General features: G+C 39.0%; 1 protein-coding gene across 1 annotated transcript in view; it reads left to right on the top strand.

Moving 5' to 3' along the window:
• grin3ba (glutamate receptor, ionotropic, N-methyl-D-aspartate 3Ba) overlaps positions 1-17900 on the top strand; it is a 270268-nt gene that overhangs the window by 193993 nt on the left and 58375 nt on the right. Inside the window, exons 4-7 of the mRNA XM_034195295.1 lie at positions 687-958; positions 1535-1771; positions 9110-9256; positions 9496-9641. Coding sequence (XP_034051186.1) covers positions 687-958; positions 1535-1771; positions 9110-9256; positions 9496-9641 — 802 coding nt within the window. The remainder of the gene's footprint in view (positions 1-686; positions 959-1534; positions 1772-9109; positions 9257-9495; positions 9642-17900) is intronic.

Here is a 17900-nt window from a genome sequence, read left to right as displayed (position 1 = left end):
AATAATCTTACCATAGAACAAATATTCTATGGTAAGATTATTGTTGAGATGCAGCATTTTCTATGATGTAAAGTCAAAAAGTGGCAACAAATTCCCACAATTAAAAAACTGATGTATTGGATGAAATTAATTCAATTATGAGCAGAATTTCCATAAAATAATTATATGTTGCCCCAACTGAAATAAAACATTTATTAGGTGGAAATCCTGCCCATAATTGAACTGAGTTCATCCAATGAGCCATCACTCAAAAAACTGACTCATTGGATTGGATTTCCATCTAATAAATATATGTCATCCCAACTAAATGAGATTACATTGTCTTGCATTGAATGTGCTTTTTTGAGTTTGGGCTACATATATTTATTAGATGGAATTCATGATCATATTTGAATTGAGTTCATCTAATGAGCCATCACTCAAAAAACTGACTTATTGGATTGGCTTTCCATCTAATAAATATATGTAGTCCCAACTAAATTAAATTACATTGTCTTGCATTGAATGTGCTTTATTTGAGTTGGGGCTACATATATTTATTAGATAGAAATCCTGCACATAATTGAACTGAGTTCATCCAATAAGCTATTTTTTGAGTGCAGACGTGTGACGTCTGCTCTTTCACACCTTATATATGAATACCCAGAAAGATAAATTTCACATCATCATCATATTTTGATCCTTAGACCTACCTGAAGACCTGAGAAAGTGCTGCTATGGGTACTGCATCGACCTGTTGGAGAAACTGGCGGAGGACATGGGTTTCACCTTTGACCTCTACATTGTGGGTGATGGGAAATACGGCGCACTGAGCGCGACAGGACGGTGGACAGGTCTGGTTGGGGACCTGCTGAGTGGAACCGCTGACATGGCCGTAACGTCTTTCTCCATTAACTCTGCCAGGAGCAGAGTCATCGATTTCACCTCCCCTTTTTACTCCACCAGCCTGGGCATTCTGGTAAATCTGCTTGAACTCATTAGTTTTCTTGAGTTCTTCCTTTGCATTTTAATGATTTGTTTGCATTTTTATGACTGTAGAAGATGCACACCACACAGCTTTCAACATTACTTTGATTTGTCAGTATTTCTGTGTGGCCAGTTTCTGTGTGATTAGACGATATGGTCTGCAAATGATTTAATTTCTCCCATCAACCCCACTGAACCTGGTCTTTTGAAGAGGAACAGGAGATCAGTTTTCAGTGAAGTTGAAAATGAGAGGGAGTATAAGTGTGTATAACATTCCAAGATGCATTTTTCAGAAGTAATCTAGCAGATCCATCAAATATACTGCAGTTGTACTTGGTTTGCTTAATGTCTCCCTCTGTGGCCGACAAACTGTTGATGTTATATTATCTGACAAAATTCTTTCAGTGCAAAAAATGACAAACCCCACATTATAAAAAATAGATTTCTTGCACAAAATAAAAGTTTGAAAGATTATCATTGTGTGACTGTTTATAAGAATTTCGTTGAAAAGATCTACAAACTGGAGTCACAGTTTTTGTACAACTATACACATTGTTTGATCCGACAGGTTCGTAGTCGGGATACAGCAGCCCCCATCGGCGCCTTCATGTGGCCTCTCCATTGGTCCATGTGGGTGGGAATTTTTGTAACACTGCATCTCACCGCACTCTTCCTCACCTTGTATGAATGGAACAGCCCCTTTGGCATGACTCCTCATGGAAGGAACAGGCTACGTGTCTTCTCCTACTCTTCTGCCCTCAATCTATGCTACGCCATATTGTTTGGACGCACTGTCGCCACCAAGGTAAAGTAGCTCGCCTTGCTGTCGTACATAAATATCATGTAGGATACAGGAAGGTTTTTGAACAAAGAGTAAGAGGAGACCTGACATAACTACACAAGATGGTACACAAAGAAGGATACATCAGAGCTGAGGATGTCCTCCAGAAAGACCAAAGAATGCAAACACTACGAGGGCACAATAAGAAATTTATTCAAACAACAATGGCAGAAGTTCTTCACACAATGAGTGGTAGACCACTCAAACGGGCTTTCTTCCTCTTATAACTGTGGCTAGTTTTAAGAAAGCTCAAGGTAAACAATAAGTTGAGAGATGGGCATCAAAAAGGCCAGTTGCCTAAAACTTCCTTCAAATGTCAATGGAAGGGCAAGGATTGAGTAGACATATGGCAGAGAAGGGAGGAAACAGGGTGGCTAGATCTGTGACCACAAAAAGAACAACAGTCAATGTCCAACAAGTGGGGGATAGTGGTAAGGATGGTCCAATCATATACAAGGATCCATACAGACATTGATACTGATGTTATTTAGTGGTGCTGTAGCAAAAGACTAAAGAGACCCAAAATAGTGAGACAACACAGACTTTCCCGCAGAATACATGCTACACACACTGCCACTTTATTGGGTACACCTGTTCAATAGCTTGTTAACACAAGTAGCTAACTAGCCAATCACATGGCAGCAACTCAGTGTATGTAGGCATCTACATGTGGTGAAGATGACTTGCTAAAGGTCAAACCGGTGAGAACTGGGATCTAAGTGACTTTGAATATTGGTGCCAGATATACTGGTCTGAGTATTTCAGAAACGTTGATCCCTGTAAACTAGATTTTACAGAGAATAGTCAGAGAAAGAGAAGATATCCATTAGATGAAAATACCTTTTTGATGTCAGAGGAGAACAGGCAGACAGGCTGAATGGGCGACTGCGTGGTGGTATCATGTCAATATGGACCAACATCTCTGAGCACTGTTTCCAACACCTTGTTGCATCTATTTCATGAAAAATTAAGGTAGTTCTGAAGCCAAAAACAGGTCCAACCCAGTACTAGCAAGGTGTACCTAACAATGTGGTTGGTGAGTGTACTTTACAATATGCACTATTTCCACATTGGACAGATGCAATCCTCATTGTGCACTGTTAGTAAAATCAGCATGCATGTGTATATCAGGCCCACAGCATTTCATAAACTAGGACATTTACAGATGGTGAAAAATGAAGGTTTTTAGCTAAGATGCTTGTAAACATATACTTGCAACTGTAGGCATCTGTCTCGACATGGAGCCAGTTGACAGACATAGCCATTGTAAGATGGATTGTCCCACAGGAAACTGGACATATGGTTACTTGAGAAAAAAACAATGTGGATTATAGGAAAGAATGGATGATGGTAGTTAAATAGAGGGAAAGGTGTATATGGCAGCGATTACTGCTGCCAGAAAAAAAAAGATGGATAGGGAAGAGGTTAAGAAGGTAGGCAGTGATGAAGTGCAGGGAGGATAATGTGCACACAGGAGGAGGGTGAAAGGGTAAGTGTGCTGACAGAGATCCAGAGAGTTATGGTGAGGATGACGGGGATGGATGAAGGTGGAAAACAGAAGCAAAGTTGAAAATAAGCAGGCAAACTGTAAATGGACAGCAGTGGTGGAAAAGGGAAAATTGTCATTTATGGGATACGTTCACAAAGATGATGATAGGAAGGCTGACATGAGGTCGAAAGGATAAGTGTCAAGCAGAGATGGAAAGTGTGAGAAGATGAGGGAAACATGGAGATGGGTATGCAGAGGATGATGTAAAAAGGGGGGATGGCAAGCAGGTAGGTGAAGCCGGTGAGGCGTGAGCAGAAACAAAGACACAACAGACACAGATTTGTCACTGAAATTTTCAATCTTAAGCAAATGTGTCCATCAATAAATACACAACACAATGAAAACAACCAAATGCCCTGAAAAAAAAACAGAAAACCCTCTTATTTTCATCTCATTTATATGTATTATGAATGCACACGGATATTTAATCTACCTTTGCAGTGGCGGCATTCATCATAAATCTGTCACATATGACTAATTCTGTCACATCCATTGCCACGAGAGACGTCATCGGTCATGAAAGACAGGCGCGTCCTCTGCATTCTTTGTCTTTCAAACTGTGTGCGGCAGAATCCATCACAGTGATTGCTTATGTCTGCTGTTCAAATGTTTGCATTCAGATGAATATCCGAAATGTCATTTGCTTAATTTATTCCTCTCTGAGTGACCAATGCGTCAGAGTGCATCCCATCAAGGTAATATTTGTTTAAAATGTACCGCAATGTCCCCAAAGGAACCAAATGACAGGATATAGAAGGATTAATTGGAGAGACCTTCTTATCTTGTAATTAAAGGTCACGGGTTTGATTCCTGCCTAGGTAATGTGGTTATTAGCAGGTTGTGTCATGTCCTTGAGTAAAACTGTGTACTGAGCCAGCCTCACGTTTACGTAGGTCAGGAAGAAGACAACAGGCGGCTAAATTGTTGACTAAACTGACAATAATGGCTGGTTTGTCTGGCACAGGTCAATTTTAATGCAATTTTTGATCCATTTTAAAAGTCAAATAAAAACAAATTAGTCAAATGGAAAGCTGAGCTCTTTACACAATTCAATTACATGTCGCAAAATATGTTATTTACTGAACAGGATCGTTTTCAATTGGCACAGAGCAAAACACCACATCTGAAAACGCAAACATTTTATTTATTTGTGTCGTCTACCGTTTCATTTCAGGGTGCCCTGAGATTCGTGTTAAACTCTGCAATAATGCACATGTCATCTTCTCTTTCTTCTCCATCAATTTGTCAAACTAATTGTGCCGAGAGAAGAAAATGTTTGAAACACGCTTCGTCATAATGGCTTTGGTCCTTGTTTGTATAATTAATGTGGCACTAATCTGGGGCTTTTTAAATTCCTCTGTTTTGAGCCGTTAAAGGGATTTTAATAGGTGAAATAAATGAATGATCGCAGGCTTCAGGTGTATTTGTTCGGCTCGGCATGCAATTTCATGGCGAGATATTTCTGATGCATCTCACAAACAGTCACACCATTTAATTTCCTGTTTGGCATTAACTTTTCTGCTGGTCTGTTGTGATTACTTTGATTAGCATTAATGTGAAGTTAAATTGGGATTTGACAGGAGGGTGGAGGAACAGAAGTGAAGCCTAACAGCAACATTTTCACACACTTATATCTTATATTATTGTAATCCCTGCATATTTCTGACTTATTCGCATTTGCATATTACATGTTTGCCATTTCCGTTTCCTTCTTTGTCATTCATCTTAGCTTTATTTTTAGTTTGGCATTATAACATTTTCTTTTTTCTTTTTTTTTACTTTTTTTATAAGCTCTTTTGTTCTGTTTAGTTATTTTTATATACAAATAAGTTGACAAAAGTCAATCAAAGCCCATTAAAAAAATTAATAAATAAGAATCGGTTGAATTTGCTAGCATCAATTCAAGACTTTAGGGCTTATAATTAGAATAAAAAAATCATGGTTTGGCTTGGGCCAGTATTTTTTGAAAGTGTGCAAAACAAGAAACAGTCAACTACTTCTTTTTTAGTATAAAAACAATCCGAGGGCAAACTCGTCTTAATGCGGCTCAATTACTTTGAGCATACTTTGAGCAAAAAATAAATAAATAAATAAATATAATAATAATAATAATAATAATAATAATAATAATAATAATAATAATATGGCTGCGACACTACGCACACTCTGATTGGCTGATTACCGGTGGGATATTTTCTCATATCCATACTGGTTACCATGACAATCGGGCTGCAATGCGTATTTTCTTTACTAACCAGGAAGCAAAAAACACAATTAGAAAATCCAAGTTGGACATAAACTCCATAAATATCTGAACAGCATCAGAAAAAACACACAGATTGAAAGCTTACCAGCTAACGACCAGACCATCTGATAGCAAGTTCTTCATGGAGGTGAAGCAAACAGGACTGACTTCGAGCCGTCAGCGGCTTTCATATTCAGGCGATACTGTAAGATTGAGTGTTTATATATATAATAGCCATATAATAAACAAAGTATTAACCTTGCTTGCTCAGTCTGTATGGAAATATCAGACCTTGCTAATGCTCGGTCTGATATTTCCCTGTACAGGCCTTGCAGTCGTTAATAATCCTTTAATATTAATCCAGCCATCCATTTTCAATACCCGCATACGCCAATCAAGGGTTACGGGGGGCTGGAGCCTATCCCAGCAGTCATAGGGTGTGAGGCGAGGTACACCCTGGAAAGGGCTGCACATCTAAACTAAGCAATTGTGGGAGAAGGCTCCAGCATTCCTCTGTGGAGAGAGGAGAACCTTCCAGAAGGACAATCATCTCTGCAGCAATCCACCAATCAGGCCTGTATGGTAGAGTGGTCAGATGGGAGCCAATCCTTAGTAAAAGCCACATGGCAGTCCACCTGGAGTTTGCCAAAAGGTACCTGGTGGACTCTCAGACCATGAGAAACAAAATTCTGTGGTCTGATGAAACAATGATTGGCGTGAATGTCAGGCATCATGTTTGGAGGAAACAAGGCACCATTCCTACAGTGAATCATGGTGGAGGCAGTATCATGCTGTGGAGATGTTTTTTTCAGCAGCAGGAACTGGGAGACTAGTCAGGATTGAGGGAAAGATGAATGCAGCAATGAACAGAGACATGCTGGATGAAAACCTGCTCCAGAGCGCTCTTGACCTCAGACTGGGGCAACAGTTCATTTTCAGCAGGACAATGACCCTAAACACACAGCCAAGATATCAAAGGAGTACCTTCAGGACAACTCTGTGAATGTCCTTGAGTGGCCCAGCCAGAGCCCAGACCTGAATCTGATTGAACATCTCTGGAGAGATCTGAAAATAGCTGTACCGATGCTCCCCATCCAACCTGATGGAGCATGACAGGTGCTGCAAAGACAAATGGGCAAAACTGCCCAAAGATAGGTGCACCAAGCTTGCAGCATCATAACCAACAAGACTTGAAGCTGTAATTGCCGCCAAAGGTGCATCAAGAAAGTTTTGAGCAAAGGGTGTGAATACTTATGTACACTTGATTTATTAGTTTTTTATTTTAATAATTCATGTGGTTATTATAGGGTGCTGCGAGTAGAAGCTGGAGGGGGAAAAAATGATTTTACTTCATTTTGGAATAAGACTGTAACATAAAATGTGGAAAAAGTGAAGCGCTGTGAATACGTTCCAGATGCACTGTAAATACATCCTCAATATGAGGTGCTTCTGCAACTGTTCTTGAGTTATAGCTGCTGGAATAGTGTATGCAGATGTGTGTATTTGAATATCATATTTGTGTCACCATAATATATGCACATTCTGAATATGAAGTCTCTCTCGTAAAGTATTCTTGAATAATGATTGTTCAGAAAATGTATTTCATCCTCAGTAATATTCAGTTATATGGGACCAGTGATGCAAGGGTTGGTATGAAATCAGCAGGTGCCCGCGGTTACGATTCACACAAATATTTTTAAATGATATGTGGGTCATATGCAGGCGGGTCAGTGAAAATAAATTTTAAGCATATTAGTCAAATATTCCTTAAAAGCTAATATCAATGTTTAAGAAATAATTTTCTAAATCATCGTTAGTTGAATAACTCATTGTGAAAAGATGCAGCACGTGCCTACCATAGATACCTGCATGAGAGGAGAGTGCACATGAAGACTGTGCAGGAGAAGGTGAAGACTGGAGAATGTAAAATAAAAAAGCACAACTCAAAGAAAAGTTTGGTGTGGAAGGTCCATGATTGGATTTTCATTTTGACATGATAAAACCAATTCTGTCTTCAATTTTTTTCTCCCAAAACTGTCTCAGTATTTGAAAAATAGATACATCAATAAAAGGTATTATTGTTATTGTTATTATTATTAATATTATTATTATGCCCTGCGATAGACTGGCATCCTGTCCAGGGCATACCCCGCCTCACACTGACTGCTGGGATAGGCTCCAGCCCCCCGTGACTCTTAATTGGAGTAAGCGGATATAGTGTGCTGATTCCCAATTTATTTGTGATCTTTCAGAATTATTTAAGCTGTTAATGAATTTATTTATTCAATTTATGTCAGAACTAAACTGCTTCAATTTCAAGCTGTGCAGAAATGTTTAAACCCATTTAATTCATGCACGTCAATAAATAAAGTCATAATGTGAATACAGGTTTCCAGGGGTTATGACTACAAAATTGGATTTGGGAAAGGGAGTCGGGGGGGGGCTACATTTAAATGAAGTGGAAAAACTAAAACAGCATATAAGGAAGCTCTGGATGTTCTATTATTTTATCATTCAAAATTGAGAATTCTCTATTTTGTGTGAAAAAATAGTGTACAATAGTACATACAAAGCACACATCATACATAATAGAAATATATATAATATATATATAAATATATATAATATATAGAAATATAATTAGAAATATAAAAATTATTCAGAAATATAAAAATGGTCAGAAATATAAAGATTTGTCATCATTAATTTAAAATAAAACATCTGGTGAGAGATTCACATGATTGCTAAATTATTCCACATAATGTTATTTCCAATATGTTATCAATAATTTGATTTCATCATTTTAATGCCCTAAAGCCATACTGTAGTTTCCACTGTCTATGCATTCATGTGAGGTGCTACCAGATGAACTCTATAAAACACCTACTCACAATTTTTTTAAAAGACAATATTAAGAAAACTGATGTCCACACAGGTATTTAATTCCAGATTTGACTTTGAAAACAGATGAAAGAAAATCACTGAATGGATCACTGTGTGTTCATCTGTTTTCAAGTATGAAATGAAAAATAAAATAATCTTTTCCCTTTTGTTTACCTACTTCAAAATAAAAATGGAAATTAGGTTGTTTTCTGATTTTTGTTTTCTCATTTCAAAGAAAAAAAAAGTCTATTGGGCACCTGATGCACGGACAGTGAGAAGTGTTTGGACAAGTTACTCCTGAATACAGCATTAGTGTTGGTGAAGTCCTGTGAATTTATTGCGATACCATTTAGTGGGTTAGATTGCAGGTCAGGGATCATTTTGTCATCATTAACATTTGCGGTTTGAGTCACAGTCACGTTTAATTAAAGCACAGGGCAAGTCTGGGTCACCTGTGAATGGACCCACACAATACTGTATAAAATAAACAAGTTTAAAACAAAATCAGCTCATGGGCTCCCCTAGTGGTGTCTATAATGTACGTATCAAGTGTTTGACGCATTGTTACCGTCACATAGAAGAAAACATGACAACTTCTTTCTTGGCATACATTTCGGCTTTGCAGACACCTAAATGTTGGACGGGGCGCTTTCTTATGAATCTTTGGGCCATATTCTGCTTACTGGTGCTCTCCAGCTACACCGCTAACTTAGCAGCAGTGATGGTGGGTGAGAAGACGTTCGAGCAGGTCTCAGGAATTCATGACGAAAAGGTTAGAACACAGACAAGGACACAAACTCACAATTTCATGCATGTTAGCACATGGCACCGGGGCATGCACAGCTACATGTACACAAACAGTGAAGTTCACACAGACAGTCTGATGAGTAAAGAGAAGACATATTTGTGAAACACTACTTCCACATCCCTGTTAGGAGTTCACGGCTACAGTGAATATGATATGAAGTGCATCGTGATATCCATCTTTTCCTCTTTATTACTTCACCCCAGCTGCACCATCCCTCTCTCGGCTTTCGTTTTGGGACGGTCAGAGAGAGCAGTGCTGAGGATTACATGAAGAAGAGCTTCCCAGAGATGCATGACTACATGAGGCGCTTCAACCAGCCCACTACTCCCAAGGGGGTACACATGTTAAAGTAAGACACGCACACACACATACACACAAAGCTTACCAAGGTAAACTGAACTTCAAAAGAAGTCCTGTTGGAAAATTATTTGCCATTCCTGATACAACAACCTGAAATTTTCAGGGTAGGTCCAGGAAAATATGTAGAATCATATATTATAATTCCTTGAAAATCCTCTTTGTGGCTTTTTCAAAATCCAAGATGGCGTCCAGAATGGCTGCCATTTCACTTATTTTTAAATCACTTTGATTCTGGAAAGGCTAAAACTTAAGTGTGTAAACGTATGCATTAAGAGATGAGAAATCCTTTACAATGATTATCTAGAGGTTATCTGGAATGAGAATACCAGTTCATGACTACCCATAATACAAAACCTGGTTAGGTTTAGGGCCCCTTCACATATAGTGCAAATTTGATCGATTTGCGCATAAAGTGTGCATAAAGCAGGAATTGTATGCAAAACGTGTAGAATTGTAGCTGCTTCTAATGCCTCGTACACCTGTTGCTACAACTATTTGCACACACCAGCGGCTGAAAGACAGAGTGTGCACTGTGCAAGCCCATCTAACCCTCTCGTGGCAGGTGTCAGCCAAATTCCAGCTGACACACATGAACGTCTAACACCGCTCGCATGGCACTTAGAAAATGTGCGGCCATTCGCACTATTAACACGACAGTCAGCAGACAATCACTGTCGTGCTGGCAGTGAAATATGTCTAAGTGTCCCATGAATGTGGCTTTGGTGTGTGTGCTGAACTGACAGGAGGTGTGGCCACCGACAGAAGCAGCTGTGGAGATCTGTCATTCTGGATAACCCAGCTGGACAACAAGTACTGTGTTTGGACAGACATGAACTAACAACTGCTCACTGTGACACGCGTGTTTCTGCTTGCTGTCATCATGTAGACATTTCACTGTGGCAACAGGCTGCAGCGAGTGCATGCGTGCATGCTCCGGTCCATTGACAGGCTACCCCCAGGTTGAAACAGACCATCACATCATAACATGCAGCAGGTGATCTGCCTGTCACGTCACCCATGTGAGCTCTGTTCCACATGACGCAGTGTCAGTCCTGCGGCGCACCTTCCACAAGACACCTGTGTCTGGCAGGACATGCGCGCGGGGCCAGCTGGACGCTGCCAGCAGATGTGGACGTGATCAGAGCGCCCTTCAGAGCGTTTGGAAGGCACGGGTTCAATTCCTGTGGGTGGCATGTAATTGTTTTTTTTTTTCACAGCAGCTGCGGGATGTGTAACCAAATCCCGCAGCTGCTGAACTGGTCAGAACTGTGACGCGCGTGTGTCTGCTTGCTGTCATCATGTAGACATATCACTGGGGCGAGAACTTTTCTCCTGCAGCAGAAGAATGTGACTATGGGAAAAGTTCTCCGACACACCACAGAACCTTCATGTGCTGTCCCACGGAAAGCACGTTATGAAGAACGAAAAAAAAAACACACTGTGTAAATTAAACGGCAGACGACTCTTTTCTTACCTGCATCAACAGAGTCCTGTATCGGAGTAAAAGTATAGATTTTATTGAGGAAATGTAGTGGAGTGAAAGTAAAAGTCGCCAGAAATGTAAATAAAGTACAGACAGGTCAAAATTCTACTTAAGTACAGTAATGTAACGAAGTATTTATACTTCGTTACATTACAACACTGCTTAAATGAACTCAATTATTGTAACAAAATTGAGGGATGAATGAGGTCAAGGACAAATTGATGAAGATTCAGTTTTGCAACTTGTGAAAGTCACAACATGATGTTGAGGAACTGAAAGCGTATGAAGCATGATTTTTTTTTTTAAAGCTCGGCAAAACCATTTAAGATATATACAAATGCATCATCTTTGGAGTACGTACACATGGATTCTTAGATTACATACGACAGCACATTCTGTATCCCACAGCTGCACTGTACAGCACACAAGAACATCTGCAAAGATGCTGAGATAGTGTGAGCACTGACTTTGTGATACAAGTGCAAAGATACAAAATGCTTGTTCAGAGAAAGAGGAGCAGAATCAGGAGGATAAAGGCAGAGTCTCTTTGCACAGGGAGCAAAACAGAAGTGTCAGTCACAGCGGTGCAGAGAAGTGAAGTGAGGCAGTAAAATACTGTGTTGGCACAACTACTGACCCCAATACTGCGCTCAAATCTGAGCAGAAATAAAGCCTTCCTGCTGGAGACACAGAATGATGTGGGCTACGCTTGCAGCTTTACATGTGCACGAGATATAATGCATGCGCAAATGTGCACAGACACACAGTACATTCACACTTCTGAGTATTTTTCGTGCTGCCTCATATTTGACAGGTCTGGACATAGACGGTTTTTGCTTTCTTTCAGAGAATGCTCTGAATAACAAGATGCGCGTATTTTGAGCAGTCTGGTCTGTTATGGAATTGACTGCACATCGCCACATCGCTATGAAGACGGCACCTTAAATCATCACATGGTTTCAAAGTGAAACTGGCCCAATGTTTTTGCAGTGACTAGAATGTTGGTAGTGCCACCAACAGAGTGTGTCGAGAAAACCTGGACGCAACATGCCAGCTCCATACAGGAAGCAACTGGGATTTGGTGGAGTCAAACCTACAATGCTCCTTCTGTGACACAACAGCATGAATCACTGGTCCTCTGTGTTCCCTATAAGATTAATATAAAGAAAACTAAATGTAAAAGCAACATAAAGCTAGTGGAATATGAAATTGAATATAAAGCTAGCTAAACACAAAGGTAATTAAATATAAAGCTAAGTGAATGTAAAAATAACTGAACATAAAGCTAAGTGAATATAAAGGCAAATGAATATAAATGAATATAAAGCTGACCGAACATAAAGGCAACCCAACATAAAGGCAATTGAACATAAACACAAACCAACATGAAGCTAACCAAACATAAAGGCAACCAAACATAAATGCAACTCAACATAAAGGCAACCAAACAGAAAACTTACCGAACATAAAGGCAACCAAACATGAAGCTAACGAAACATCAAGGCAACTGAACATAAACCTAAATGAACATGAAGCGGGAAAGGTTCACTCGTCCGTAGGTTCACTCGTCTGAAGGTTCAGTAGTCTGCAGGTTCACTCGTCTGAAGGTTCAGTAGTCCGAAGGTTCACTCGTCTGAAGGTTCAGTAGTCCGAAGGTTCACTCGTCTGAAGGTTCAGTAGTCTGTGTGTGTATTTACTCCAATTTAAGCCAAACATCACAATTCACAGTCACCCATGTATGTTGGATAATTGCCATTTGAATTAATTGCCAAAGGCTTAATTACGGAATATTGCGTATGACAGTTGCATTGTATGATGTATCTTTATAACCAGCAAAGTTAAAATCAAAGTGACATGTTTTTTTTATTAAAGTAACATTCACTTTCACATCCCAGATGAAATAAATGTCTTTTTAATTGAACCGAAAAGCACATCAAATCAAATCAAATCAATTTTATTTATATAGCGCCAAATCACAACAAACAGTTGCCCCAAGGCGCTTTATATTGTGAGGCAAAAGCCATACAATAATTACAGAAAAACCCCAACAGTCAAAACGACCCCCTATGAGCAAGCACTTGGCGACAGTGGGAAGGAAAAACTCCCTTTTAACAGGAAGAAACCTCGAGCAGAACCAGGCTCAGGGAGGGGCAGTCTTCTGCTGGGACTGGTTGGGGCTGAGGGGAGACAATCAGGAAAAAGACATGCTGTGGAAAAGAGCAGAGATCAATCACTAATGATTAAATGCAGAGTGGTGCATACAGAGCAAAAAGAGGTGAATAAAAAGAAACACGCATCATGGGAACCCCCCAGCAGTCTAAGTCTATAGCAGCATAACTAAGGGATGGTCCAGGGTCACCTGATCCAACCCTAACTATAAGCTTTAGCAAAAAGAAAAGTTTTAAGCTTAATCTTAAAAGTAGAGAGGGTGTCTGTCTCCCTAATCCGAATTGGGAGCTGGTTCCACAGGTGAGGAGCCTGAAAGCTGAAGGCTCTGCCTCCCATTCTACTCTTACAAACTCTAGGAACTACAAGTAAGCCTGCAGTCTGAGAGCGAAGCGCTCTATTGGGGTGATATGGTACTATGAGGTCCCTAAGATGAATGAATGAATGAATGAATGAATGAATGAATGAATGAATGAATGAATGAAAACTGTTTATTTCGAACATTTGATACAACAACAATTACAAGATAGATCAGTAAAGACAACAACAAAAAGTTCCTACTGTGTACCCAACATGTCCGAAAAGGGGTAGGGTGAAGCATCAGCTTATTTATCCCTACCCCTTCTTCCCCACAACCAGTAATACCCTTTGCCACATATACACATAGATTCCTACACACCTAAACCGATATCAATATATATATATACATATACATACACATACACATATATATATACATACACACATCAACATACATACACATATACATACACATATATACACATATACATATATACACATATATATACACAAACATAAATATACACCTACACATACCAACTTACATACAAAATACTATATATTTACAAACCAAAGCAAAAAACAAAAACACCCTAACCCTCATTACCCTTCCTCCTCCCTATACCCAGAAAAAAACATATTTTTGTACCGCTGTTTGAACTGGTTCATGCTTGGACATTGCTTGAGCCCCACTCCCAATCTGTTCCACATCCTCACCCCACAGACAGAAATACAGAAACCTTTTAATGTTGTTCGTGCCCACTGATGCTTTAAATTAAATTTCCCCCTCAGACTGTAATCCCCTGATCTGTTAAAAAACATATTTTTAATATTTGCTGGAAGTAAATTGTGTATTGCTTTATACACAATTTGTACTGTTTGAAAATGAACCAAGTCTGTGAATTTTAAGAATTTGGATTGTAAAAATAGTGGATTTGTATGACAAGATAAGATGGGACCTGATTATTCAAAACCTTATAAGTAAGGAAGAATTTTAAATTCTATTCTGGAATAAACAGGGAGCCAATGAAGAGAAGCCAATATGGGTGAAATATGCTCTCTCCTTCCAGTCCCTGTCAGTACTCTAGCTGCAGCATTTTGAATTAACTGAAGGCTTTTCAGGGAACTTTTAGGACAACCTGATAATTATGAATTACAATAGTCTAGCCTAGAAGAAATAAATGCATGAATTAGCTTTTCAGCATCACTCTGAGACAAGACCTTTATAATTTTAGATGCAAAAAAAGCAGTCCTACATATTTGCTTAATATGCGCATGAAGGACATATCCTGATCAAAAATGACTCCAAGATTTCTCACAGTATTACTGGAGGTCAGGCTAATGCCATCCAGAGTAAGGATCTGGTTAGACACCATGTTTCTAAGATTTGTGGGGCCAAGTACAGTAACTTCAGTTTTATCTGAATTTAAAAGCAGGAAATTAGAGGTCATCCATGTCTTTATGTCTGAAAGACATTCCTGCAGTTTAACTAATTGGTGTATGTCCTCTGTCTTCATGGATAGATAAAGCTGGGTATCATCTGTGTAACAGTAAAAATTTAAGCAATGCTTTCTAATAATACTGCCTAAGGGAAGCATGTATAAAGTGAATAAAATCGGTCCTAGCACAGAACCTTGTGGAACTCCATAATTAACCTTAGTCCGTGAAGAAGACTCCCCATTTACATGAACAAATTGTAATCTATTAGATAAATATGATTCAAACCACTGCAGCCAGTGCCTTTAATACCTATGGCATGCTCTAATCTCTGTAATAAATTTTATGGTCAACAGTATCAAAAGCTGCACTGAGGTCTAACAGGACGAGCACAGAGATGAGTCCACTGTCTGAGGCCATAAGAAGATCATTTGTAACCTTCACTAATGTTGTTTCTGTACTATGATGAATTCTGAAACCTGACTGAAACTCTTCAAATAGACCATTCCTCTGCAGATGATCAGTTAGCTGTTTTACAACTACCCTTTCAAGACTTTTTGAGAGAAAAGGAAGGTTGGAGATTGGCCTATAACACTATGTAACAAATTTTTATTTTTGTTTTGTTCCTGGGTACACAGTGTGTTTTCCTAACCTGTCATGCCTTAAATAAATAGAAAATAGCTGTTATTCCACAGAAACTTTGCTTCTGTGATCAGGACAATGATATTTTGAAATGTGTCTGTTTTCAAGAATATTCTCGATTCGCCTTCACTACTACTGAGCAGTCTTCTAGAATATTCTTTAACTGCTAGAACTGTCAAGAATTTTCTAGAAGTTTCCAGAATTATCTAGAAATTTCAAGAAACTTTTAGAACTTTCTAGAACGTTAAAAAAAATAAAATCAAAGTTTGTGCTGAATGTAGTTATTTTTCCATAGACTTTAGACATAAGCAGTTGAAATATAACACTTAGAACCCAGGAACAAAAATTGTGTTACATAGTGTAATTAGCTAAGATAGCTGGGTCAAGTGATGGCTTTAAGTAATGGTTTAATTACTGCCACCTTAAAAGCCTGTGGTACATAACCAACTAATAAAGATAGATTGATCATATTTAAGATCCAAGCATTAATTAATGGTAGGGCTTCCTTGAGCAGCCTGGTAGGAATGGGGTCTAATAGACATGTTGATGGTTTGGAGGAAGTGACTAATGAAAGTAACTCAGACAGAACCATCGGAGAGAAAGAATCTAACCAAATGCCAGCATTACTGAAAGCAGCCGAACATAAAGATATGTCTTTGGGATGGTTATGAATAATTTTTTCTATAATAGTTAAAATTTTATTTGCAAAGAAAGTCATGAAGTCATTACTAGTTAAAGGAATACTCGGCTCAATAGAGCTCTGACTCTTTGTCAGCCTGGCTACAGTGCTGAAAAGAAACCTGGGGTTGTTCTTATTTTCTTCAATTAGTGATGAATAGTAAGATGTCCTAGCTTTACGGAGGGCTTTTTTATAGAGCAACAGACTCTTTTTCCAGGCTAAATGAAGATCTTCTAAATTAGTGAGACGCCATTTCCTCTCCAGCTTACGGGTTATCTGCTTTAAGCTGCGTGTTTGTGGGTTATACCACGGAGTCAGGCACTTCTGATTTAAGGCTCTCTTTTTCAGAGGAGCTACAGCATCCAAAGTTGTGCTCAATGAGGATGTAAAGCTATTGACGAGATAATCTATCTCACTCACAGAGTTTAGGTAGCTACTCTGCACTGTGTTGCTATATGGCATTGAAGAACATAACAAAGAAGGAATCATATCCTGAAACCTAGTGACAGCACTTTCAGAAATACTTCTACTGTAATGAAACTTATTCCCCACTGCTGGGTAGTCCATTAAAGTAAATGTAAATGTTATTAAGAAATTATCAAACAAAAAGGGGATTTCAGGGAATACTGTTAAGTCTTCAATTTCTATGCCATATGTCAGAACAAGATCTAAAGTGTGGTTAAAGTGGTGGGTGGGCTCATTTACATTTTGAGCAAAGCCAACTGAGTCTAATAATAGATTAAATGCAGTGTTGAGGCTGTCATTCTCAGCATCTTTGTGGATGTTAAAATCACCCACTATAATTATCTTATCTGAGCTAAGCACTAAGTCAGACAAAAGGTCTGAAAAATCACAAAGAAACGCACAGTAATGACCAGGTGGACGATAAATAATAACAAATAAAACTGGTTTTTGAGACTTCCAATTTGGATGGACAAGACTAAGAGTCAAGCTTTCAAATGAATTAAAGCTCTGTCTGGGTCTTTGATTAATTAATAAGCTGGAGTGGAAGATTGCTGCTATTCCTCCTCCTCAACCCGTGCTTCGAGCATTCTGACAGTTAGTGTGACTCGGGGGTGTTGACTCATTTAAACTAACATATTCATCCTGCTGTAACCAGATTTTTGTAAGTCAGAATAAATCAATATGTTGATCAATTATTATATCATTTACTAACAGGGACTTAGAAGAGAGAGACCTAATATTTAATAAACCACATTTAACTGTTTTAGTCTGTGGTGCAGTTGAAGGTGCTATATTATTTTTCTTTTTGAATTTTTATGCTTAAATAGATTTTTACTGGTTATTGGTGGTCTGGGAGCAGCCACCGTCTCTACGGGGATGGGGTATTGGGGGGATGGCAGGGGGAGAGAAGCTGTAAAGAGGTGTGTAAGACTACAACTCTGCTTCCTGGTCCCAACCCTGGATAGTCACGATTTGGAGGGTTTAATAAAAATTGGCCAGATTTCTAGAGATGAGAGCTGCTCCATCCAAAGTGGGATGGATGCCATCTCTCCTAACAAGACCAGGTTTTCCCCAGA

This window comes from Thalassophryne amazonica, chromosome 19, assembly GCF_902500255.1.
Source record: "Thalassophryne amazonica chromosome 19, fThaAma1.1, whole genome shotgun sequence".
Taxonomy (NCBI): domain Eukaryota; kingdom Metazoa; phylum Chordata; class Actinopteri; order Batrachoidiformes; family Batrachoididae; genus Thalassophryne; species Thalassophryne amazonica.
Note: the sequence above shows the minus strand (reverse complement) of the source record. Positions and strands in the feature narration are given on the sequence as shown.